At 47.6% G+C, this 27,302-nt stretch overlaps 1 protein-coding gene across 12 annotated transcripts in view; it reads right to left on the reverse strand.

Annotated features, from left to right (window-relative positions):
* CACNA1D (calcium voltage-gated channel subunit alpha1 D) overlaps positions 1 to 27,302 on the reverse strand; it is a 300,511-nt gene that overhangs the window by 76,441 nt on the left and 196,768 nt on the right. For 7 of the 12 annotated variants that reach the window (XM_072720761.1, XM_025986349.2, XM_072720759.1 and 4 more), the window contains exons 10-16: positions 12,573 to 12,660; positions 11,186 to 11,212; positions 7,532 to 7,692; positions 6,410 to 6,635; positions 6,056 to 6,263; positions 3,257 to 3,377; positions 93 to 207 (exon numbers count right to left, since the gene is read on the reverse strand). In XM_072720761.1, coding sequence (XP_072576862.1) covers positions 93 to 207; positions 3,257 to 3,377; positions 6,056 to 6,263; positions 6,410 to 6,635; positions 7,532 to 7,692; positions 11,186 to 11,212; positions 12,573 to 12,660 — 946 coding nt within the window. Of the gene's footprint in view, positions 1 to 92; positions 208 to 3,256; positions 3,378 to 6,055; positions 6,264 to 6,409; positions 6,636 to 7,531; positions 7,693 to 11,185; positions 11,213 to 12,230; positions 12,291 to 12,572; positions 12,661 to 27,302 lie in introns of all 12 variants that reach the window. The other 5 variants (XM_072720757.1, XM_025986336.2, XM_072720755.1 and 2 more) reach the window with 1 other exon arrangement.

Raw genomic sequence — 27,302 nt, forward strand, 5'->3', positions numbered from 1 at the left:
ACCATGTGACTCCTACTCTCGGCTTTGAGGGAAGGAGAGCCCAGGGCCTGGGTTCTGACTGAAATTCCATCCATGGATGCAAACAGGGTTACCTGGCAATCTTTTTCCTCTCCTTCTCTTCAGCTTCCTCTTTCTGGGCAGTATTCAAACTTTCAGCATCAGCAAGATTGTCTACAGCGATGGCCAAGAAGACATTCAGTAGGATATCTAGTTTGAACATTTTAAGGGAACAACACAATTTATAAACACTACTACTTGTGATCCACAATGGCAACGTCACCCTCCTCTGTGCTCTGGAAGGCTGGTAACAGGTGACTGTCCCCTAGTGCTGTATACATTTGATAAGATGAGAAGACCAACGCCTGCTTAAAAAACAAAAACATGCACACAAAAACAAAAACTCCTAGAAAGTTGTAGAAGACAGTCTGGAAAGAAGCAAAATTCAGATTTACTAAAACCCATGAAAATCTACAAACTTCAACATTTCCTTTCATGTGTGTGCATACGTGTGTGCTTACACAAACATGTGTCTCTGTACCCCGAGGTACCTATGGCTATAATACACACTGCATGAAACAATCTATAACATGAACATGGTGTTTTTATGCGTCTTATATTTTGCTTTGTGTATCTTTTCTTTCTTTTAAAACACACATGTATGCATAACACACACACACACACACACACACACACACACCCAGGGTGTGCTTTCCAAAAAAGACCCTTTTAAAGACTACACATTATTCAAGATGATGATTGCACAAGGCAGTCTGAGTTCCTTTTCATCTGAAATGGTCTTCAGAGTCTGCAGATACTTGCTCATTCATTCATTTGCTGCACAAACACTGATGTATTGCCAGGTGGCACCCCAACTACTCTTTTGAATAGCCCCACTGTAGCTATATCTTTGACTACTGTGCTTGAATATTATGTTTTCAAGTCCTAAAAAGTGAGGTGACTGAACAAGCTATCAGGTTTTTGGCTCTTCCTATAATGTTGTATATGTGGCTTCCTTGGATGATAGAAAAAAAATTCTGAAAAAGGTTCTAAAATCTCCTGGAAGATGCCTGTTTTTTTATTCACCAGCAGTTGAACACACTTTTGAGAAGCACAAGAATCAGAGGGAAGTAAGTCAAGATGGCTCCTTCTTTGACGATGCTTCTCCCTGGCTGCTGCATGGCCACTGGCATGCACGACTGTGGGAGCTCACGAACCCTGAGATGGGAGAGGCACACCACTGTCCCACAGGGCCTATGCAATCTGAAATCTCAGCTGGGTAACACAAGTGTAACCTGTCAAGGGACTGGTGATGAGAGAACTTCCAGAGGATGTTGTGTTTGACTAAGCTATTCAGGTCTTTTAAGAGGAGAGAGCCATGAACAAATTCTATGAAAACGTTCAAAATGCCTTTGATATGCTAGACTATGTTTTAAGCAGAGCTTGTAATGAGCCCAGGGAAGCAATCTGTCCTGGGCTGGGTGATGGCTTGGTAACACGAGCACTCCTCTGATACATGTGGGGTAATCGTGGCTCAGGCAGAGATTAGTGCAAGACTAACTATAATTGAGAATTCCTACCAATGAGCCCAATGAATAAATATGGTATCCTCAGTCTTGCAATGACACCAAACTCTTTTGGGTAGTGGAAAGCACATCCAGAGTAATAAACCATAGAAAAATCTTACAAGTTTATAAATAAAATGGTTTCCAAGAGTAAACACCCATCATCTATATTTAGAGGCGTTACCCAGACCCTCCTAAAGAGTGGCATACTTTGGAATTCATTAAAAAACATCCAAGCACCTCCAAATGCTGGGGACTGTGCTGGGTGCTAGGGACATGATGAACAGGAATCCCTACTCCCATGGAGCATCTATTCTAGTTGGGGGAGAAAGAACATAAACTACTTAAGCATTTCAGATAGTAATATACGTATTACAGAACAAAAACAAAACCACAATGTGTAACCAGAATGAGGGGAGCCAGGGAATACTTCTCTGCAGACCCAAAGCCAGTATAGTGCTCTGGCCTGAAGGGTTCATCGAGGAGAGTACAACAAGAAATGAATACTGATCGTTTATTTGACAAGCATTTACCAAGGGCTATGTGCAAGACCCCCCACAATAAGCCATGAGACATGTTAATACAAAGAAAATATTCCTGACTCAACAAGTTTATTGTTGAGCTGAGGGGATGGAGAAGCACTCATCCCAAATCCAGTAGGTGCTGGCCCCCCATGTGTAGTAGGAGCTATAAGGATAAAATCGGGTAGGAGAGCTCATCTCTGGGTAGGAGGGGTGTTCGAGCTGCCTGAGGGACTAGTGGGGTTTCTATGTATTGTCCTTAGAAGTTTGTACTAGAGCTTCTGCATAGAAGACATCTCACTAATGAACCAAGAAAATTAAGGGGGGGGGGGGGGAGAGCTAAAGGAATCTAGGGCTTCTTAGGAGAAGAATCCAGAGAGAATTCTTTAAAATAAAAAGATAAAGACCAAGAGGTAGTATTCAGATGTTTGTATAACTGCTCTTTTGCCAAACCCTCACTGAGAGTTCCATATGCTAGGTCCTGTGTCAGTCAGGGAGGTCAGAGAGAGAAAGAAGACACAACCAAAAGTTATAGGGTCATAAAGGGTCTGATCGAGGGAAAGAGAGACCCACATTTGCAGAAGTCTAGAATTAGGGAATGCCTTTTGCCGAGGAAAAGGAGTAAAGGGTACTCAGAAAAGAGCTCATAGCCCAATACAGCAGCTAGTCAATGGATACTTGATCCCCCGAGTTGTACAGATCAGCAAAGCCACATCAGGTCCGGGGAGCTTATGTCAAGTCACTAATGATCAATGGTCCCACTGGTCAGGAAAGGTCTTAAGAGACACAGATGTACCCCTAACCTCCCAAGCATGATGGCATGGAGGATAACCCACCTCTGCCCTAAGCCTTCCCTTGGGATCTGTGTAGGAGCTGTGATGTCAAGCTGGGTGAAGATGGGCATAGCCCATGCGCTATCCCATGTTCCCTTCCCCAGCTTGCTCACTTCTCAAAGCCTACTGCAACTCTGACCCCACTATGTTGTCCCAATGACAGTAAAGGAGAACAGATATTGAGCTAATAAGGTAAGGGCATTCACTTTTCCACCCCAAAGGCTGCCACCACCATTGCTACCACACCATCACCACCACTGCCACCACCTCAGGGTAGTTCAGACAGGGAGAAACAAAACAAAATGATGATGACAAAGCCCCTGGTCAGCTTGAAGGATACAGTTACCACAAATGAAGAGGATGATGAAGTAGATGCAGACGATCATCCCCGAAGACGAGGGGCCGCCATAGGCCATAATGCCATCATACATCACGGCGTTCCAGTCCTCCCCTGTCAGGATCTAAGAGGCCAAAATTGTGGTCACCCACACACAGCAGCTGGACTGCAGCTCCCAATGGCCTCCCACAGCTCCCCAGGGGCCACCCAAATCTGCATTGAGCTGCCTTTCACTGCCCCATTTGCACTCAGCTAATCCATCAGTTATCCCGTAGACTTTTCAAAACTGTTTTCAATTACAGACACAAGAGTTAATTCTTGACATGGAAATAAAGTAATACTACACGTAAGACTTATGTACGTGTAAGTACATAAGTACTTTGATGACACTGCAGTTCTTAACACCCCCCCCCCCAGCACATGCTGTTGGTGCCTCTCTCCAGAACCTTGTGTACATAAACACACAGATACGCACCCAAAGGAAAGAGGTAGCTATTGTCTTCTAAGATTTATTAGGCATAAAGGATGTCATACTATATGAATTTTCTGCATTTGCCTTTTCTCTCCCTCCACCCTAATCAACAATATATTCTGGAGACCCTCTGTGTCAGTAAGTGCCTTCAGTCTTCTTAATGGTTGCCTACTATTCCACATGGTTAATCTACTCTAGAAATGGAGAATTAGATCCATGAATTTGTAGAAGCAGGGAATTCCAAGTATCTCATATAAATTTATAAACTATTTCATGAGCAGATACTAATAGCTATCTGAAATTTCACATGGAACTTTCTCTACTGATGATGTCTCATAACTCAATCTGTCATCTGGGTAGAATCAGATGAACCTAAATAGCATTTTAATAACATACTATCTAAAAAAATAATAAATAAATAAAAATAAAACCATACTATCTTCCAGAGAGGGAGTATATGTGTTCCTGTATTGTCTATCTGAACTAGACACCTAAAAAATAAAACAGTCATGGCTCACAACACAAGAGAAATATGGGCAAATGATTTCAAAAGATAAAGCAATTCCCTGGAAAGGAACTTTGTGGCTCTTAATCACATGAAGACATTCAAGTTCACTCCTGATAAGAGAAATAGGCATTAAAGCTATAAGATACCATTTTCACCTGTCAGACAACCATCAAAAAGTTTGAACACCCATTGTGGTAAGAAGTAGTGAGGTGTGGGACAGCATCCATGCCCCATCCCTGGAGGATGGACTGACACTACTTTGAGGAAGATGCTGGGCAAGAGTGTCAGTGTCGGAAATGGACACACACCCTTCAAATCAGTAATTCCCCTTCTGGAATATTTACACTACATGTCTATGTTCACACATGTGCCCATGGTCTGTGTTCGAGGTCACTCACCAAGCCAAGGCCAGATATAATGAAATACTCATTGGCTAGGGACTAGTTACATAAGTTAGGGGACAGCCACAGAGTGTGCAGAATCCAAAATAGGAGGCAAACCCTTATGGACCAAAAAGGCAGATTCCTAAGGACACTTTAAATGGCAAGAAGCCGGAAAACAGCATGTAAAATGAGCTACCATCTGCATCATATCACATTCACTGGGAGGTGGGTCAGTTGGTAGGTTCATTGATTTACATCTATAAGCAAATGTATCTCAAAGATTACATGGAAACTATTCAATGGTGATTGCTCCTAGAAGGAGAAATTGGTGGCTGGGTGGGAACAAGACTCATTTGTTACTTTATATCCTTTTTGTAAGCATTTGAATTTTGTGCCAGACATGGGTACTACCAAAAACTACCACCACTGTATACGTTTCTCTGAAAGAGAGCAGAAAAAAGAATAACTAATCAGTGGCTAAAAATTAAGTATGATCCAAAAATTAAAGTATATTTCAAAAAAAGTATGGTCTATAGCAGGGCTAGCAATTCTATTCACCTCAAAATGACTAAGCAGAAATGAATCTTATAGATCTCTAGTATCTTGGTTTTTGTTTTTTTTTCCTCCTCACAAAAAATAATGACCTTCCAAGGTTACAGGGCTGAGCACTGAAAGAGCCAGCAGGAGACCTGGATGTCCACGTCTACGGTCCCTCCTACCAGGCCTTCCTGCCTCCCCAGCAGGGCTCTGGAAATCACTGACAACGTGAGAAAAGTGACAAGGGCAGATGGGTCTTTAAAATTTATCTGCCACTCTGTTCGAGGAAGGGCTTCAGCTCAAAACATAGGAAGAGGGGGTTTAGAACACCGCAGCTTAAAGCCAGGTGGCGTGTGGAGGCTGCTGCTTTGAGTGCAGAGTCCACTGTTCCTCCTTCTCAGCCTGGTGGCCTTCACAGGCCTCAATGGCATGGACATGCTCAGAGCCTGTCTGTCCCCATGACAGGAGGGAGAAACAAAGGGACAGAAGGTTGTCACAACTCTTTTATCACCCTGAGTCTTCTGACTACACACCGGAGCATTAGGGCTTTAGAATTCATCTCTTTGCATAAATCCGTGTGAGCCAGGATCACAAAACTTGCCTGCAATCAAAAATTCACAAAGAACAGGAAGAGGATTTTAGAGCCTATCTCACAGAAACCTCACAAATCAAACAGAAGTTTTTGGTCTATTATCCTGTCATCTGTCCAGTGGTCTTACAAACACAGGACATCACGCCACATGGATAGCTGGAGTCAGGTGCTCAACAATCGACTTCCGTGGTGTAAGGTCTGTTAGAGCATTATTGGGGCAGAGGTCACTAATCGCGGCAGACTCATCCTGTCTTCCTGGGTCGAGGAGGGACAAGACAGCGGCTCACATGGGCTCTTCGCAAGGGCTCACCTGGAATACGGTCAGAAGGGCTTGAGGAAAATTGTCAAAGGTGCTCCGCTTGGTCTGTGTTTCGTCAAAATTAAACTTGCCACCAAACAGCTGCATCCCAAGCAAGGAAAAGATGATGATGAAGAGAAAAAGCAGAAGCAACAGCGAAGCGATGGACTTCATGGAGTTTAACAAGGAGGCCACTAAGTTGCTCAGGGAAGTCCAGTGCCTACAAGTCAAGATGGGGGTGTGAGCGTGGAACGCCCACAGGACACAGCAGACATCACAGGGCCAGGGCGAGGCTGATCGCCAGCCCCCCCCCCCCCCCCCCCCACCGGCCAGAAAACACCTGCAGCGAGATGCATGCGCTCTCACCTGGTCACCTTGAAAATCCTTAAGAGGCGCACGCACCGAAACACAGAGATCCCCAGAGGAGACATGATTTCCAGCTCCACCAAGATGGTCTCGGTAATGCCACCACACACCACGAAGCAATCAAACCGATTGAAGAGAGAGACGAAATAGGCCTGGAGACCCAAGCTGTACATTTTTACCAGCATCTCGCAGGTGAACAGAGCCAGGAGGACTTTGTTAGCGATATCTGTAAAGACAAAGGGTCTGATCGTGGGCGTGGCTCAGACTCCTCAGAACCCCTTCCCACCAGTCTCTTCTCCTTCCCTCCTCAGAACCCCTTCCCACCAGTCTCTGCTGGAAATGCCCTAGCACCTTGCCCCAGTCTTTGCTATGGCCCCCATTACAGAAATGTGGCACCAGTGTTTATGGTCTGTCCGCCGGGTTCCAGTCCTGCTTCTGCTACCACCTAGCTGTGGGACTCTGGAGGAGTCCCTGGAGTTCTCTGGGCCTCAGTTTTACTGACTATAAAATGGGGAGGAGCAGTTTACCATACACTCTCTGATGTTCTCTAGACCTAAAAGCCTGTGCTTCTGCATTTATACCAGCGTATTATATTTTTTGTTTCAGTCATAGAAAGGCCAGTCTGGTCTTGCTTAGGGCACCATGATATAAAAAGCAGTTGTCCATCAAGGTCACTTCTAACTGCAGCAGGCTGGAGAGCTGGCCAGAAATAGGACCTCCCCATAGATCACAACTGACAAACTCAGAATGGATGGTGTCTGGGGGTGAACTCCTGTACTGCACTGCTGGGGCTCTCTAGGTAAGGGAGCAACAGACACTTGCCAAGAATACCATGTGGGAAAAGAAAGTTGCCAGTGGGGACAGGGAGAAGGGAGATGAGGTCCCTTCCAACTACAAGATTCCCTGACCCTAGGTTGTCATAGGGTTAAGACTCGGCCCCAGAGTGCTTCATTCTGCATACCACGTGGGCTGCGCCTGTGCCTGGATGGTTCCACTGTCTTCTATGCCCCCAGAAATGTCCTGTCATTACACATTGATCAGATAAGACTAAACTACAGTTGGACAGCTTCAGGAGGCCCTAATTCAGAATCAGAACAAAAAGAAAACAGCCTCTGCTCGCACCTTGAATCTGCGTCAACCAGTCAGGCTGATTGTAGTGTTCAGAGGAAATGGTTAAGGTATTGAGAAACACCAGGACAATAACCAGCCAGTAAAACGTGACAGACTTCACAGCAGCACGACATCTTCTGCGATTGAAGCGGTTCCAGCGACGCCAGCGTCGGCTATGAGAGAAGCAAATGTGACTCCATGAACGGCAGACATGGCATCTGCATGCCCAATAGACATTATGGAGAAATAAATCATCTTTAACTCTAGAGATAAAGATCAGGGGGTACAGGAAGGAAGGCATAGAAACTATGTTGGTCTTTAAACATGACTTTACAAGCGTCATCTTGACCTGATCATGCTACCAGTTTCCTTCCTATGGCTTTAGGCAACTCCGTAATCTGCCATACACAGTCCTTAAACCAGTTAGAAAAATCTAGATATTCATAGATTTGTCTGCAGATGCAAAAGTGAGCCTGCACACATCTATGCAGTTCACATTCCCACCATATGGCACATGGATCTGTTCACACTCTGCGTGCAGAGAGCCGTTTGGGTTATTATACACATCTCTTGTGGCATCTCCATCATCGTACAGAATTTATCAGGCAGCAAAGTGCTCCCAACCCAGTTCTCATTTTAGGGAAACTTTTAGTCCTTTCTTAAATCTGGGAGGTTTCTCTGGAGCCTGGCACACTTGTCAAAGCTGAGTAGGACATGAGTCTTTATACTGAGTCATCAGGTGCCCTTTCTAACTAGTGATGCTCAAAATATACCTTCAGGAGAAGAGCCAATATTGAATTGTGTTTTCATACAAATAAAATGAGCCGAGCCAGACAGACAAGTAGCATGTCCTCTACTGACTTTCAGTTCCGGTTTATAATTAGGGTAAGTATTCCTTCCCTGCCGTAGGATGGAACAGTGAAGTGGGTCCCAGGAAAATGCCAGCCAATTGGCAATGTCGGCCCCATCCAGGCTGAGCTCATGGACAGGGGCGGTAGGTACTTCCTCTAGTGGCCCAGGTCAGAGGAATCCCCAGGCTACATGCAAGCTGCAGCCCTGGCTAACTCAGCCGCATGGCTATGTTAAAAACACATAACCCAGGGACCGGGCAAAGAATTACTTGTGCCAACTCTTCAACAAGACCTAGAACAAGAGAAGGGCATTTTGTTCTTGCTCTCACTATGCAGTTTTCAGTGGTAATGGTGGCTAGAAACATGATGACTAGTGTAGAAAAATCCCACTGTTTCTCCTGTGATGCATAATTTAGTACACACGAGTAAGGTGGTCTGAAAAAGAACCAGTATTAGGTCTATTTATGCTGTAGTGACAAGTCTTGAGTGTCTCCCATATCTTGGAGGCCTCACCATCCCATCTCTTAAAGTCCAGTGGGACTTCTCATCCTGCCCCTCATGGGACTCCAGACACTGGATATATAGAGATGAAGGCACACTGTCCTGTGGCCTCTGACCTTGAAAAGCAGCAAAGCTGGGGCAAATAACAATTATAAATCCCTCCTAAGTGCTATTCTCAGGGTCCTGGGTACAGGAGCAAAGAGACAGGAGCATTAAGTGCTCTTTGCAAGAGTCAGGAAAGGCCTCCCTGAAAAGCTGAGATTTGGGCTGGCTCTGGATAACAGAGTAAGAGTTCACCAGGGGGCAGACAGGAGGGCACCCCACCTGGAGGGGACTGTGTGGCCGAGGGGACTGAGACGGGAAGAAACAGAGCATGGTGAAAACCAAGAGCAGTCCAGTACAGCCACAGAGTGGGGAGTGTGTGAGGCGTGTCAAAAGATCAGGCCAGAGAGTGAGGTGGGGGCCCAATTATGAAGGAATTTATATGTCCTCTAGCAACAGGGAGTCATGGAAGGGCTTCCAATTGTTTTTAAAGTCAGATGGAGATGCAATAGACATATGGCAACTATTAATATTTAGGAATAGGGTTTGTAACCACTACCACAATCAAGAGGTAGAAAATTTCCATCACTCAAAGAACTTCCGTTGCAGCTCTTTGTAGTAGTTAACCCACCCTCCTCACCTCAGCCCCTGACAACTACTGATCTGTTTTTTGTCCCTACTGGCTTCTTTTATCCAGAATGTCCTAAAAAGATAATCATACAATACAGAGTTTTTTTTGAGACTGGCTTCTTTCACATAGCAAGAATACTTTCCAGACTCATTTATGTTGATGTATCTATCAGCAGTTTTTTCCTTCTTATTGCTGAGTATTCCATCAGTGAATGAACTACAATTTGTCTATCCATTCACAACCTGATGGACATTTGAGTTATTTACAGTTTTTAGCAACTGTATCCAAAGCTGCTATATATAAAGCTCTTATATAAAAATTTCTCATGCAGACATATATCTTCATTTTAAATAAGTATCTCAGAAGCAGAATTGCTAGGTCATATGGTAAATATATGTTTAACTTTTCAAGAAACTGCCAATTTGTTTTTTTAGAACGACTGTACCATTCAACATGGAGGAATGTATGGGAATCCCCACTGATTTCACATCCTTGTCAGAACTTGGTACCGTCAGATTTTAAAATTTGATTCATAGGCATAAAAAATGTCAATAGGTACATGGTGGTATCTCACTGTGATTTTGATTTGCATTTTCCTAGTGACCAATGCTCATTTCATGTGCTTATTTGCCATCCATATCTTTTTTGGTGACTTGCCTATTGAAATCTATTGACCATTTTTTGTTGTCTTATTATTTACATCATATTTGTTATTCTTTATATATAGTGGATAGTAGTCCTCTGTCAAACGTTTTGCAAAAGTTTTTTCTTCTGGTCTGAAGCTTATCTACTCACATGGCCAGTCTTTTGGGTGTTATATCCAAGAAATCTTTGCCCAACCTAAGGTCACAAAAACTTTTGAATGTTTTCTTCTAGAATGCTTAGATTTAGGTTTTACATTTATGCCCATGAACAGTTCAAGTTAATTTTTGTATATAGTGGTAAAATGTTGTTTTTAGTTGAAAATAACATTTATGTGGAAAAGTACACAAATCATAGGTATATGGTTCAATGAACTTTTACCAACTAAACATGTAACCTGCATCCAGAGCAAAGAACAGAACATCACTGGCCCCTCAGAAGACTTCTTGGAAATCCCTCCACAGAAAACTTATTTTTTAAACATTTATTTATTTGAGACAGAGACAGAGAGAGAGAAAGAGAAAGAAAACGCATGAGTGGGAGGGGTAGAGGGAGAGGAAGAGAAGCAGACTCTGTGCTGAGTACAGAGGCCAATGCAGGGCTCAATCCCGGGACCCTGAGATCACAACCTGAGCTGAAACCAAGAGCCAGACATTTGACTTACTGAGCCACTCAGACACCCTCACAGGAAACTTATAAACAGAAAAGTGACACGAAGTAACTCTGAGAAATGACTCTGGGAAGGAATATGAAGGGTTGATTAGCGACAAGAAATTGTTCGTTATTGCATCTCACTGGTTTGAGGGCAAGATCTTCAGCACCTACTATGCTGCTCTTCAAGGCAGGTGCTTAATATTTACTGGACAACTGATCTTCAATATGAACATCCTAACCCAAGGATAAAGTAAAAATCAAGTCAGAGCAACTCCATGTATAATTGAGAAGTTAGAAAGTAGAACACCAAACACATAGGCTTAAGAAAAAATAGAAGATACTGACCTGAGTTTGGATTTTGAGATGGCTTGGCTAAAAGAAAGACAAAAAGAATAGGATTTCTGTTAGAAAGACTCGAGCATACTCTCCCCGTCACGTCAGCTGAGAGATCAGAAAAGCCATGCACAGAAGCCTGGGATCAGCATCCCCAGCACCCCCAGTGAGACAGCAGGGGTGAGAGCAGAGCAGGAGGCGAGGTACTGCTAGGGCCAGGTGGGCCAGGCTGACATCTTCCAGGGTTCAGGCAAGAGAAGACTCTAAGCCAGTGGCCCTACACAGCCCGGTCACAGGCCGTGATGCCAGGGGTTCTTCTCCCCTGACCCCACTTCCCCCGAGTGAAGTCAGTGGGGCCTCCCCTGCTCCATCTCAGCCACTCAGCAGCAGCATCTGCTGCTGCTATAGCAGAGGGAGCACTGGACTAGGAGTCCTAGCTCTGCTATCCACTAAACTGCATGGGTTCTGGCAAGCAGCACACCTTTTGAAGCTTCTGTGTTCTCATCTGTAAAATGAGGAAGACAAATCCATCCCCCTGCCTACTTCACAATGTTGTAGGGAGGGCAGAGCAAAACAACAGAGGCAAATTCACTTCTTAAAACCTCTGACCAAGACATGTCACTTGTGTGAATCGCTGCCAAGAAGATCAAAATCTTTTAAGAATACCACCTCTACTTTACAGAGATTAAGACCTAAGGGATATCAGCAGGAAGCAACTGAAACAAAATTGCATGGACTCTCCAAAGCAGGCCGTACTCTGCACATTGCACACTGCTGGTCCCTGCTGGGGGCCAGGTCATCTAGACAGAAACCAACAGGGTGAATGTGGTGGCACCTTCCACCGTTAGGAGAGGGTGGTGTGGGCTCCAAAAACAAGTGCCGTGAGCAAAGGAGGGAGGGCTCTTGTTGTGCAGCCACCACGCGGGGGGGTCGGGAGAACCCGCCAGGGAAGGAAAACTTAAATATGCAGCACATCCTGTCAGCCACTCTGCCATACAAGCTCTTTGTCAAAGCACTGATGCCAACACCAGACTGCGAGGAAAATCAGGCCTGTTACCCCCACCGCCGACACCCAGAGGGCCCAGCCTTGGCCGTGCCTCTTCTTTTCCACCAGCACCTAGTGGACACAGTGGAATTGCCAGGTTACCTGGCCCGCCCTGCAGCAGGCTCCGCCTGGGCAGGAGGCAGGGCGGGCTGCTCTGGGGGAAGAGGCATGGGACATTCTGGGGGGCCGGGGGGCCTGGGGGCCTGGGAGGGGAAGGGAGGGGGGACCCAGGGGTCCAGGGTAAGCCCACCCACCCCTTGTGCATCTGAGGCTATGGCCCTGGGATGCCTTCCCCCCAGGTGCTCCTCTAAGAAGACAGTAGGGGGCAGCAGGGCAGGCGGCCTCCACACTCACCAGAGACTCCCACAGCCGCCTGGATTCTCGCCTCCGCCACTTACGTTCTCTGTGTTCACCGACTCGGTCTCGCTGGTGGGCATGCTGGCTGCAGGGAGAAGACAAGGCTTTAGCCGGCACACCAGAGTGCTGCGTGCCCAGGAGTGGGCCGGATGCAGACTGCTGCCTCCAGGCAGGCCCTCTGACAGCCCAGGAGGAGGGCCGGGAAGGGGGAGAGGCCAGGCACCCCCATGGCAGGGGGGTCTTCGCTTCCATGATCTGCTGACCTGCTGAGATAGACCATACAGCGCCCCTCCCCTCCCCATCAGGAGGAAACCCTGTCCATCCAGACACTTCCCAAGAAAAGCCCAGGAGCCAAACTGAATCCAGTTGCTGTGCCTGACACCAGCTTATCTTCTTGACTTCTGGGAGTGCACTGAGAGGCCACACAACTCAGCTACAGTGAAATCTTTGCTGGCCCCAACTGGTGTTGTCTAGAAAGTCTGTCACTAGACTAGTACTTCATACATGAATTCTTATCTTAAAAATAGTAAAGGAGAAGAGATATTGGATGCTAGAGGACATGAAGGTATCAAGCACAAAATCTTTTTAAAAATTTAAGAACTCTGCTCACGATTAATTTATCAGATGTCTAAGTTCCACTGAGCTTGTGAAGCCAGTGTGCAGAAGGCTCTTACCAAAGCAGCCAGAACCAGAGCACAAAGGAAGTGCAGTCTTACAGGTAGTAAGGTTTTCTCCCAACCAGTGGCCAGAAGGCAAAGTTGACGGTGATCTCAGTGTCACCAGGGTCTCTGGGCATGTCTCACTCTTCTACAGCTGGATCCTGAGCAGAGGAAGTAGAGGGAATATAGAAATGCACCCATGGTGCTGGGAGGCCCAGGGAACCATCGTCTGGCATGTGGGCATTAGTTCTCAGACACCTGATTCAACCCTGCAAGCAGCGTAAGATGTATTGAAGGAGATGCAGGGCACATGAAGCACTACACCTGCCCTGGAAAAACCAACGGATTTCAATTATCTATGAAAAGAGTCACTTCGGGGGTCCACGCAAGGAGCTCTGGAAGCACACAGTGAGCAATGACTAATTCTGCTCTGGGGTTTAGGAGAGAGGGGGTCACTGAAGACAGAAATGTGGGAGATTCACCCAAGCACATGCACTTCTTTACCCTGATGCATCATTTTGAACTATAGCAACTGTCTTTATAGACATTGTGGCATCAGTAGGAAGGCCTTCCCCCTGTGGACTCTGCCGATATGGCTCTTAGCCAGGACACCTCTGCTTCGATCTGCAAAAACTGGTGTATTGCTGGAGTGTCGTGGTGGAGGCTCCGAGGCCAGCCCAGGCACAGAGGGCAAAGGAGCCGGGTCGATGAGCTTTGTGGTGTGGCTGTGTGCCTGCAGGCCCTGCTCGGGCAAGGGACGCTGTGAATAACAAGGATGAAGGTGGGTCCAGAGGACTGAGAAACAGTCCTTTTCCTTCTGTGGGCACCCAGGAACTGAGCCTGCTCAGGTAGGAGTTCCATAGCCACGTCTGGGAGCATTTAGGCAAAGGCAGCAAAACAAAATGAGCAAAATTACAGACACACATCACACTACTGAGATTCTCTTAGAATCATCTTTCTTCCTCAACTAAGTCAAAATAAACCAACTACAAACTTTGATTCACCTTTTTTTACTACTCCATGCAAAAAAAAAAAAAAAAAAAAGACAAAAATAAACAAACCAAAAAACGCACACAATCCAACCACAGAAAAACCTTTAACAAAAGCTCCATAAAGACACACATTCAACAGACGCACGAAGCTGCTCATGCAATTCTCTTCTCCGTGACTGATTTGTGCTCTGACTTGAAAAGATGAAAACATTATAAAATTCAATGAAGCTCGTTGCTATGGGCTCCTCCCCTAGGTCACCCTTCTCTTCGGTGACAAAGAAAATCACAGTGGGAGACTCCTACAAATATGACCGTGAGTCATCTCTGTGCAATACTTTTCTTGGTAGTTACTGTCACTCCTAACTCAGAGGATTGACGTCGAGAGCAGCATGACACAGGGCAGGAGAGGGGGTGGTCCACAGGCCCCAGTTAGGGTTTGACTGTGCTGTGTCCAGTCCTACCACTCTGCAGGCTGCAATATCCAATGTGGAGAGTAGGGGTGCCAACTCCACACTCTCAAGGGCCACCTTCCACCTTCCACCTCTCAGTTTAATGCTTCACGGTCCTACTACTGATCATCCTAGAACTGTAATTATTATTTCCAAAAGAGCAAACTTCTTTGGAATAGGCTAAATCTTGGTGGCTTCTTACCCTCTAGGGCCGTGTCCCATTATGGGAACAGTACAGTTGCTGCATGTCATTGCTAAAGCTTCTTTTTTTTCCAACAATCTGATCAAAACAGATAAATTACATGCTGCCTAAGGGAAGGGGGGCACTTTGCATTTCTGGCTCTGTGCCAGCTACTAGTGAATGAAATGTACCAGTTACTCCCTGGACAGGAGAACCAAGTGGAAGGAAAGATAGGAAATAAAGGTGAACCCCACACACAGAAACTAAGAGAGGTTAATGGTGCGGCACAGTGTCAGGGCTGCGCTGATGGAGAGAAGTTTCCTTGGCCCCAGGCAGACTCCATCCTTCAGATGAGGCAGGACGGTGGCTAAGAGCAGACTCTCAGGTGGGCGGAAGTGAGATACAACACATGGTGGGTGGGTGGGGGGGATTTTCCCATAGTCCTGGGTCATCCTATGTGGGTCCACAGTGTTGGGCAGTTGGTGGGGCTCATACGTGGTAGCTGTCACCTCAAGAAAGCTCTCATGTTGCTCCCTGGAAACAAAGCGACACTCCATGCAAAGCCCAGGCCCTTTGCCCTACTTCCACTCGTGCACAAAGACACCTAGTGTGAACAATCTTCCACACTCCTGAGTCAGCTTTGGCCACCACTCTTGGTTTGTATCTCTTCTATCTTGAAGGAGCCATCTCCGTATGACTTCACCTGCTGTAGAGATAGCAACTTCTCTGTCATAATTGTTGGACACCAAGAGTGCCACAGACCCATAATAAGTAAGTTATTCCAGAATGACATCAGCCAGCTGAGGCGGCGGTGAGGGGGAGGCAGATGAAGAGCACAGTGACTATGCTAGAATTGGGTGACCTCAGCTGGTCCCGGAATCGGACCGTGATCACCTGAGCAGAGGCACCAGGCTCTGATGGGGCCCTGGCAGCCTTTCTTCTCTGCTCTAGCCTTTCCCTCCCAGGCACAGGGGAGATTTTCCTTTCTCCAAAGTATGCAGACAGTAGGCCCAGTGGGCAAAAGCTCATTTGTACATGAACATTTCACCCTTCACTTGTACCGGGCATTATTTTTCATGTTAAAACACTGATATGAGTTTCATTTCACTTAGCCCCAGTGGGACTTCATAGATGTTTTTACAATCAAGACAGGAGGGTCACAGACTGTTAGAACTACGAGGGGGCCTCTGAGATCACATGAAGCATCTGTGATTTCAGATGAGAGACCTGACCAACTTGCTTCAGGACACACAGCCAGGTGTGAGAAAGCTCTCCTGCTTCCCACCTGGCCATGCTTGTGGTGTATGCTTAAACATCCTGGGATACGTTTTGATACCGGTATATGTTGATATGTATATAGGTATGCCCTTACAATTATACTTAATATACTTAAATACTGGTACACATTGGTATATATTGGTATATCCTTAAAAGGCCACACACTAAGACTTCCAAAAGCCAAGCAAGACACTCATTCATCAGCTTTGGTTTGCTGTCCTGCTGACCTAATTAACGCCCAGAAACCTGGTATACAAGCAGACCACCTCCAGGATGTGAACCCAGCAGAGAGAGAGAGAGAGAGAGAGAACGAAGATCAATGTGCTGTGGTGACTATTGGGACTTTATGAAAATCTATGTTTAAGTAAACCCCTGGGGAAGATTCCTGGAACACACGCCCTTTCCCTAACTGGCTGCCACAGCATCACGGCTGCCCCGTTCAGGGCGAGCATTCTATCCCTTTCAGTACAGATTCAACGGTAACTGCTGACAAGTGGTGAGGCTAACTAGGGGTGCAGGCAGAGACCATCCTCTCAGTTCCAGCATGTCATCTACAGGCAGAAGCAAGCCAAGGGGCCATCTGCATGCAGAGGAGCTGTAAATCCTTTCCCTCACACATTCCAGGGAATTTTCAGAACTCTGTTGGGCAAGTTTTCATTTCTTAAAAATATAAGTTATAAAACTATTTCCAGGATCTGGGTGAAACCAGGCATTAGGATAAGCCTGTGCCTAGAATGGAATGCTGACTTGCACTGCAATTTGCCTGCTGAAAACCTAGGAAGCTCAGGGCCACTGCTTTGCAAGCTAGTCCAGGCACCAGGATCCCCGAGAAGAGCTCCAGGGCAGACCCCGAGGCTTCGATGTGGGTGTGCTGAGCATAGGACCCAAGGGCTGCTGCCAATGAGGAGATGATGCCAGACAGCAGCCCTGCGGGCCCTGGACTGCAGACGAAAGCCACCCTGGCCTCTGCAGGTGGGGTGCCCCTCTTGGAGAGTCCTCTGTGGATGGTGTGCCACATTGCTTCTAAGATCTGCTGCTGGGGTCTGGATGCGATTATGGGCAATGCGACACGAAATAAACCAGGGAAATTCGGTATTTCTCAGGCCAGCACAACTAACTAGCATTTTCACCAACACATAAACATTCCTCTGTATACACTGTCCAGAACAACATACTTTTCAACCAAATCTGCCTGGCTTGGGAGTTCAGAGGGAATCCAAAACACACACACACACACACACACACACACACACACACACACGGTGAATGAGTCTGTGTGTGGGTTCAAGTAGGCAGCCTCAAAATTATGTTCACCAGTAACAGGTACAGCAAACTCTCCAACGTACTTCCTTCAGTGATACAGGCTGCTCAGGTCAAAAGACACAAGAAGGAATGTCAGAGAAGCTGGGTCTTTGTCACTGGTAATGTGGGGACAAGTCTTTTCCCTCTTCCTCCTTGGGCTTAGTTGGCTAATCTAGAACATGAGCTGTTGGGTGATATCATCTGTAAGACCCGTTTACCTCTGACCTGCTTGAATTGCTATAAAGAGGAAACACCCACGGGCTGTCTGGTTTTACCACCATCACCAAGGGGGTTTTCCTCGCACTCCCCCAGCTCGGCAAAGAGAGCAGGAAAGGAGCAGTATTATGAAGCCCCTGCCCACTGCCCTTCAGGAGTGCTGCCACGAATGTGGAAGTCTGCCCAGGAGAAGTGTTCCCAGGTCACCTCCAGGCAGAGCCACTGGGGAAGGGAGCAGCCCCTCGAGAGTCATCAGCCAGCCGCAGGAGCCCTGGGACCCATGCCAACTGAGTGCAGAGCACCCCAGCCTCCTCCTCCAGCCTGGCACACCAAACAGCCTCCTTCACTGATGTCCTGGGCTTCTCGGAGCCTCGCCTCCCTGTTCTCCACAGAACAAACTCTTTTGCCTAGTCAGGGATGCCTTTCAGAATCTGCCTCCACACCTAAGTAGCCTGAACCTTCTCACACCTTCCTTCCAATGAGCGGGGGCATGAGGTTGGACAACTGAGCAGTGGCAGTCATGGTTGCCTTCCTTGGGAACAGGGGATCCGAAGACAAGATCTTATGGTTTTTTTTTTAAATCTTATTTTCATGACAGGCATGAGCAGTGCCATGACATCCCCTGAAGGAATTTGCCTGTGCTTGCTAGTGGTGACACGCTTAGCTGTCACAGGGTAACAGACTCTGGTTGCTGTAAAGAAGCCAGTCTCTTCTTGGGGAATGTGGGTCAAGGCCAGACCAAGGTTTCTGTGTCTAAAGCAAGAATGATGCCCTGACGATAATTATTCCTGTATGACTAATGACGTGTGGAGCATGGCACCCATGCGAGGGCCTTGCCCTGCCAGCATCATCAGGGGTCTTCTTCAGGCTCCGTGGGTATCTCAGTCAATAAAAGACCTCACCCACTCAAAACACAAAGTTTCCTGAAAATGAGGCTTCCTCCTTTCCCTGCATACCTCAGAAAGCCAACAAAATATCCCTGAAAAATCACAGGGTGCAAACTCCTGCTCAGGAGGATGAGCACCTACATGCCCAAGGAGAGGTCTCTTCTCTTCTAGGGACAAACCACTCATCATCTTATAGTAACCTGCCCAGAGCCCAGGTTCTCAGTCTTTGATACTATTTTTATCTTATGTCAGTGACATCATTTCCTGCTTACCTGAAGTCCATCCTTCCTGCAGAGGCCTCCAAAGGCTGCATCAAGGCCAGCTCTTCTTCATAAGCTTCTGTAAACTACTAACCCTATGGGAGCTGGCCCCAGCTCTGCCCCGGAACTGGCTGCCCACCCCCATGCAGGTTCCTTTTCTTCTCAGGACCACCATGTGCTGCTCTCTGGAGGCTGATACTCTCTGTCCTTGTCTACGCCAAAAGCTTTTGGTCCAACCACCTGTGGCTTATTCCCATTTCTATAGCCTATGAGCTCAGCATTCCCATAATGGCAGAGGCTACTACCAAGAAAATAGTGCATTGTGTCCCCTCTGCTCCCTTGGCAGTTGGCTTTGTGTGCCTATTTACACTCAAACTTTTCCTCCAGAGTCATCCCAACCAGGGCCGACCTCAGTGGCGATAACTAGATAAATCATGTGGTGTGCACAGGCAAAACTTTGCACTACTCTAAGACTACAGTGAAGGCTTGGCAGGCAGGACAGGACGCCAGCTGTCTGTATCAACTGCTCTGCATGCAGATGGTCCTGACACTGACCCCAGGGTTTCCAGTGATGGTCTACGTTTAGTATTCTTTTTTCCAGCACAGCTTGAACATTAACTGTGCCCCACATGAGCCCTTTCTGTATTCCTGCTCACAAAGGCAAGTGCCCCCCAAATCTTGGTATCCTAGAAGTATATTTTTAACTTCATTCTTGAAACTGGCACTACTAGCTTTAGTATGTCCTGGGCAAACCAGCCAGAGGGTGAAAAACCAGCAGGCCATTTGAAAAATGCAACCTAGAAAAATCAAAATCAATCAAATAACATCATTGGAATTTCTAAACAGTTTAGATGAAAAAGGATCATTGGGGAAAAATGTTTAAGAAGTCTGTCTTCCAATCTAAGAACATTCATGCTGAATTAAATAAATGTTCTGAGTGAGTTCAGCTGCTTCTTTAAAAGGTATAGTTCAAACAAAAAGGAAACTGCAATGCTGTCTTGGCAAAACCACACATTTGGGGTAAAGACAAGAAGAAAACAACATGACCAAGGCTCAAAGGAATCAAGCAGTTGAAACATAGGCATCTTACAAAAACACACCACACGGGCACATGCACTTCACACCAGGCCTATGTGCAAGGAGAAAGCTCCAGAAGCCCTGGGAGAGGAGTCTCCCAACAGGAAGTTCAACCTCAGTCATTTACCGTGATCCTTAGCCCTGCGTTGTCGAAAGCAGCAAAACTTCCTTTTCTTCTTATCCTCTTTTAGCAGGTCGGCCACTGTGACTCCTTCAGGTGGAACACAGGCAATGTCATTAATGTTCGGTAGAGGGCAGCAGGAGCAACGCAAACAGAGCCAGAGGACCCGGGAGGAGGCCAGATCCCTGGGCTCTGATCCTTGAAACCCGAGCTGTCCTCCTCCCTGGTGGACGGTGAACATCCACAGCTCGGAGTCTGACTGGTAGAGGGGAGGTGCACTTTCTACAGCTAGGACACCAGGCACATGTCTCTAAGAACCTGTCCTAAATACCCAATCCACCAGAGACAAAGCTTCCTAGGGGTTGGCCACTCCACCAAGAGGGCGTTCAGCAGCTGTCAGCAGTCCAGGCCACTGACCAGTTGGGCAAGCCTGGCCACTATTGCTATGTGAGGAGGACACATGGGAGTTGAAAAGGTGGGCTCTGGACTTGGACAGCCCAAGTCTAATCTCAGTCCGGCCACTTGATGACCTGACTGGATGACCACGGCAGGTTACCTGATTTCACTAAGCCTTTGCTTACCTTAGCAAGTGGTAAACAGTAAATACGGTAACATAAGCATTGGCAAGGTATGACCAACCATTATGAGTCTAACTCCCCTGTGGCCACTAGGTCACAAGAAAAGAGTTCTAGGGTCTCCAGCTCCCTCTGGCTCTGGGATAGGATATCATGATATTAGCTGGGGGGTGCTCATCTGCAGGGTGGGGCTGTGTGCCCAGAAGGGAAGCTGCAGGGACAGTAGGGGTAAGCAGAAGGAAAGCTGAGCGGGCAAGGATACGAGGAAACAGGTACCTGCACGCACGACTGGCAGGAATACCAATGGGTACCAATGGCAGGATGCGTTTCTAAAATGGGCATCGTCTCCGACCCAGCAAGTTCCTTTCTGGTACTTTCTCCCACAAGAATGTGAACATACATGTGCAAATACAGGCACATACGTATGTGGGGATTAGTGGTGGCTCATCTGCAGACTAGCAGAACCTGGGTTCAAATCCCAGCTTGGCCACTTTGATGGACACGTGACCCTAGGAAGCCACTTAACCTCTTCATGTTTCAATTTCCCCATCTGTCAAGCTCTTGTCTCCCAGGGCCCCGTGAGGAATAATGGATTAGTGCACCCCCTGCCCTTAGAACAGCGTCTGACACACAGGAAGCACTTGATAAATGTGAGATGTTCTTATTCTGCATTCTTTTGTTGAACAAATAAGCACTAAGAAACTCCTATGTGTGGCAAGGACCATGCTGGGTGCCAGCCACACAATGGAGAACAGAAACAGACCCTGTTCCTCCTCTCCCTCAGCCCCGCCCTCCCTGCGAGGAAGACATTAACCAGACCATCGCACAAATGAGTGTAGAAACACACCTCTGACAACTGCTATAAAGGTCCAAGGGCTAGAGAGGATATAGTCCATTGTGGCAGCTTTATAATGGCAATTTAGTGAAAATAGCCAAAATGCTTTTTAAAAAATGTGGAAAGATGTCTATGGCACATGATTCAGTGAGAAAGGCAAGTTACTGAACCATCTGAGCAGGATAATCTTTTTTTTTTTTTTAAGATCTTATTTATTTGAGAGAGAGCAGAGAGAGAGGAGTGGGGGTGAAGGGCAGAAGGAGAGGGACAAGCAGGCTTCTCGCTGAGCAGATCCCAGGACCCCAGGATCATGACCTAAGCCAAAGGCAGACGCTTAGCTGACCGAGCCATTCAGGCACCCCTGAGCTGGATAATTATGGTTGGGACGTATGTTCTCACATGCACAGGTGAGGTCTGAAAGAACAGGCCCCCAACTGCCCAGTCTGGTTCTCTCATACTTTATACACTTTGATATTATGTGAATTCTTGGCAATGAGCAAATATTACCTTTGCAATTAAAATATATTAAAAACAAACACACGCAACCCTGACTTGGACTCTACAATCCTGGCTGGAGAGCCTTTTCCTCATGTCCATGCTGGGGCGACCATCCTTGAGTCTGTCTCCCACCAGCTCTTAGGAGACCCACCCACGGCAGGCATCAGGTCCCTGTGACACCCCAGGGGAGGCGGGGGTGTCTCCCAGCCACCCCCACCGCTGGGCTCACCCCTGGTGGCTTTTCTTGTCAAAGGCACTTGCAGCACCCTCTCCAGAGAGAGAGGGCAACCCTTCTGACGCATGTTTACCATATGTACCTCTAACTGCTGTTTGCTTTACAGCTTTCAAATGAGTATTTTCCATTTTGAATTTGCATCCTGAGGTAGTTTAACTGTGATGAAAGCAGTTTTATAAGTCATATTTTAAAGACACAAGCTTTGAAACAGGACCAATAAACTTCTGTGCCGTGTGCTTGCAATAAACATCTATGCCATCCCTGGTTCCCTGCCCACCCCCAAATCAAACATCTCCGTAAAGGGCACCTGAGAGGCACATGCGGAAGGGAGGGGACAGCTGTGGCAACCCTGCACGCAAGACACCTGGGGTGGGGAGAAGCAGAGCCCCAACGGGAGGGGCGGGGGCGGGGGCAGGGGCACTCTTTAGGAGCTCCAAGGAAGAGGAGATCTCCCTGTGGACACCATGTAGCCCCACTTACAGATATTATTGATCATTAATAGTTCCCACAGTAAAACAGCCCTGCTTTTCTGGCCAGAATTTTAGAATGAGCTCCCTTTAAAACGATTTCATTATTTTTAATGCCTTTTTTTTTCCTTAAAAAAAGACTAATCACTGACAATGAGAAGAGTTTAAAATAGAATTTTAGGCTTCCAGATTTTAATGGCCCTAGAAAAACGCCATTGTTAACACAGAAGCAGCTGCATACGTCTAAAAAATCACTTTGAGATTTGGCAGGGTTTCTTAAGAAACTCGAAGCTCAGCAAAAAGTTAAATAAATTATCCTTGAAAATGTCCCAAATGCTTAACTTCCAAGGGAATTTGGTCCATTCAATTAACCATGTAACACCAGCTTCCTAACAGCAAAATTTATAGAATGGACATTTAAAATATTCCATGAATGCACAAAGCTAGAGCCACCAGACAGCCCAGTTACAGCCCAGACTGCTTCTCCTTCTGTCCTCTTTCAAGTGAAAGCCTGAATCAGCGGGATATTCAGTGTGATAGGGTTCAGGAGTTCCCAAGCCCAGCTTCACCCAGCACCTCCAGTGAGTAGCAGACAAAGCCGTGCATGGCTGGGTCCCACTGCAGACGGACAGGTCTTCGTCAGGATGGGGGTACAGCACCAGGACGTGTTGGTGCTCCCCAGCTGGCTGTCATGTACAGCCAGAGTTGGGTACCACGGACGCAGAGAGTGACATTTTAGTGGATCAGAGAGAAATAATAATGTGTGTGCATCTCCAAGCACTCGATTTGACATCTGCTCTCTGACAGCAAGCATCAACAAACCACATGTGGACATTGAGCCAGAGAGCCAGGCTTTGGTATCTCAAACATGACTGGTGAACAGGTTTGTTTTCCATCAATACTTTAGAACTTTACAGTCTCTGAACAGGAAAGTATAGGAATGTGGTCTTAAGGAGGTCCTTAGCCTGAGGATGGTTAGAGGTCTAGCAGAATCTGCAAGAATTATTCTGTTTAGGTCAAGTTATACTGTAGTCTGATGACAGCAGCAATAGCAAGTACTCCTCTACCGTTATAGTGACTCCTGCCAGTTATCAAACTTTAATGCTCACAACAACCCCATGAGTAGATATCTTTATCCCTTTCTTACAGACAGGGAAATGGGGGCTCAGAGACATTGGGTAGACTCAAGTCCAAATTCCAAGTCACAAAACTCAATCTCAGACAATTCCAGACAAGGGGCATCAACATGCTGTCTAGCCTCTACCTCCAAGGCTTATGACGTCTGTTATTAATGGCACCTGATGCCTGAGGCTTGGCTATTGCAAGGGCTTCCTGTCACACTGTCACTTAACTCCCCCATGTCTGGAAGGAACCTGCCCCAGTTCCAACCAGGACCCAGCTGAAAACTGCAGTCAATGGTATAAACATCACAAGACAATATGGATAAAAGCCAGGATCCCTAGGGAGTGCCCCATCCCCTTTCCCAAGAAAAACAGAGGAGCAGGGCTGAGGTGTTAAGTGTGAGGGCCTGGATCTTACACACCCAGGGAGCATGCAGGCACTGGCAATGCTCACACTACACTGCTTGCTACCAGGTGACAGACCAGAGACTTGGCATGTGCAGGTGGTAAATGAACCACTGTTAGCTGGTGAGGGGGACAATACAGGCTTTGTGAAAACCCTCTCTCCCTTGGGTTTCTCAATGTGACAGGAATAAAATGGCTAGCAACCACAGGATGTCCCAGGGAAACCCTAGCAGCTCTCCATCTCCAAAAAGGTCTGGGCTACCAGGAATATATGCAGGAAGGCCCACTTCCTCATTGGGAGGAGACCTGAGGCTCTCATCTTAAGTCAGTTAAATCCCTATCTGGTTCCCACAGCCTTGAATCAAGGTCTTTATTTCAGACCCTAATCATCAGTGCTCCAGGCATCTGGAAACCCTAGCACCTGGCAAAAGGACCCAGATGCAGAGCAAGAGTGGCCCACAGAAGCGCGTACTCCTCTGGACAGGATGTCAAAGCTGGTGCCCCAGGTTGAGTCACACAGCACTGTGCACAGCAAAAACCACAGAGCAAGCGTTCTGGAGACACAGCCCAGCCTTCCTGAGTTAGGAGTCCTGATTGCAAAGTGAATTCCAAGGATTTACAGCTTATAAAGAGTGATTATTTCTTTCCTTGATTATACTACTAAGCAATGCACTTAAGGGTTTGGAACATTTACAACCTTTTGTACCTTGTTTGTACCGTTTCCTCAGTCTAAGAAGTACTCCGCTCTCCCCCACCTTTTGAAGCCACAGGGTGCTTCTTCTCTCTGGAGCTCAGCAGGAACACCACCTCTTCCAGGGAGCCTCCGCTTACATTCCCCCCAGGCTGCTTCACTGTGCCCTTTGGGGCTCCCACAGCAGATGGGCTGGCCCCTGATCACAGGGCCAGCTTGCCCATTCCATTATATGCTAAGGCACCACTTCTCTGTCTTCCCTCCACAGCTAGGTTTCCAAAGGCAGAGGCACTGATTTTGTCATCATGTAGCCAGGTCCTTTACACATGGTGGCAGGCCACAGGAAGTACTGGGCTACAACAGAGTGAACGAGGGCTCTCAGGACTATCAGAAGACATTGCCTCGAGTCCAGCAAAAATGCCCACTCCTCACACCACAGAACCACCACACCTGATGCTGGCAGCACTAACGGGGACCCCTGTCCATTTCCAAAGCTGGGGCAATGAAGAGATGAAAAGACACCAGCCTGAAAGGCTCACGCAGCTCCCCTCTGGACACATCTCAACTGGCAAAGGAGGGTGTTGTGCTCGGGAGAAGGGCCAATACTTGCGCTGGCTTACACACAACATGTACGTTCGGAGAGGGAGGACAGGCCGGCAGACCTCTCCAGGTCAGTGCCAAAGCTGCAGTCTGCAAACGAAGAGGGAGAGCGTGTGGTAGGCATCCCCCATGCTGCAGGTACGGCTTGTTGCCAGCCATACTGCAGGTACGGAAGCAGCAAGAAGACCATGGGGATTCAGACTCAAGTACTCTGAAGACACAGACACCCTTCTCAGACCCAGTGTCCTAGAGGACATCCCCAAGTTTGGAACTAGAAGGAATGCCCCTCCATATGAACTCCAATATCAGAATCAGCACACAAAAGCAGCTCTAGAAATCCTCCAGCAACTTCCTGATACTCAGGAAATGAGTCCCCAGTCTCTTCCCCGAGGGAACAGCATCAGGGACACTGGGAAGCAGCAGGGAGAGGAGTCCGCACCCTGCTGGATCCCCAGGAGCACACAGGACTGAGTCAATTCACTTGCATCTGTGACAACAGGAAACCCACACTCCCAGGGGAAGCACAGACCCAGAGTCCCCAGCTAGAAGTAACCAAAAGGCCATCTCAGTCAACCATGGGCTGCTCAGCCTCCACTTGCATGATCAGCTGCCTACAGAGACAGCACAAACTGGCCTCACCCACCCAGCCTCCCTGCCCCATTTCCCCTAATCAAGCCAAAGGAATGAACCAACCCCTGTGTCCTCCTCACACCTCTGCTGTGGCTCAGGATGTTTCTCCTGACACTAACCTCAGACCCATCAATTCTTCCAGGATCGGGGCCAATGTCCCATAGGTCCTTGCTGGAGCCCCAAAGCCAGTCATCACCCCCTCAGCACCAAGCGCACAACCTGCTGCCCCTCACCACCTGCATGTCTGGCCCCTTGGGCTGCATCTTAGCATGCATAGGCCTGCACTTCCCCCAGAAGGAGCAAACCACATCCCCTCGATCTCAGGAGTGCCCCCAGCAAATAGTACCCGCCTTGCTGAATGAAGGAGTGACCACACAACATCTCAGGGGCAGGGCATCTTGCTGAGGGGGGGGGGTGCTCAACCAGCATCTTCTATGAGGTGGGGCCCACCTGGGTTCTCCAGGCCTCAAGGGATGCATGCCTTTGAGATAGATTCTCGGTCTTTACCATCAACTATTCTAGATTTGAAACAAACCACAAGCATCTCAGTCAAATCTACTGCTGAATTTCAATTACTCCTTTTACCTGAGGCACAGGTGGCCCAAGAAGAGTAAAAGTGGTAAGAGAGAAACGTTGGTTGGTTCATGGCAACGAACTCCAGGGGTTGGTGGGCACTGGGCCCACAGCTGCAGAAAGTGCTTGAGGGACCTGGTGCCAGGACGGGCTACCAGGGGAGTGAGCTCCAAGAAGCCATACTGACTCACATGCCTCCTCACCCTGCCCAGGCTGGTTTCTTCCCAGCCCTTGATGGGCTAAGCATCTGGCTTCTCACGTGAAGCACAGGTGGGAGCCATGTCAGATGTCACAGGTGGCACAGGTGGGAGCCATGTCAGATAGCAGGAGGATGGAGAGGGACCCTGGTCTTCAAGTTCTCATGCAGTAACACAGCTTACTCTGCAGGGAAGGAGCCACAGCTTCCCTGCACCCCCCATGCTGCAGGGTCAACATGCATCTCACCATAGCTGGTGCCCCTGCAGAAGGGGCTCCATGAATTCCCAACGAGTGAATGCGACTCACCCTCCTCAACCTTAAAACCCTCCTCAACCTTAAAATTCCCAACAAGTGAATGCGACTCGCCCTCCTCAATCTAAAACCCAAACCTTGGGCAGGATCTCAGTGTCAGTATCAAAGCACTGGTCCTCTCTGCTGGGCAGAGAGAAGAAACCAGGCAGCTGAGAGGAGGCCACT

This window comes from Vulpes vulpes, chromosome 9 (genome assembly GCF_048418805.1).
Source record: "Vulpes vulpes isolate BD-2025 chromosome 9, VulVul3, whole genome shotgun sequence".
NCBI classification, from domain to species: Eukaryota; Metazoa; Chordata; class Mammalia; order Carnivora; family Canidae; genus Vulpes; species Vulpes vulpes.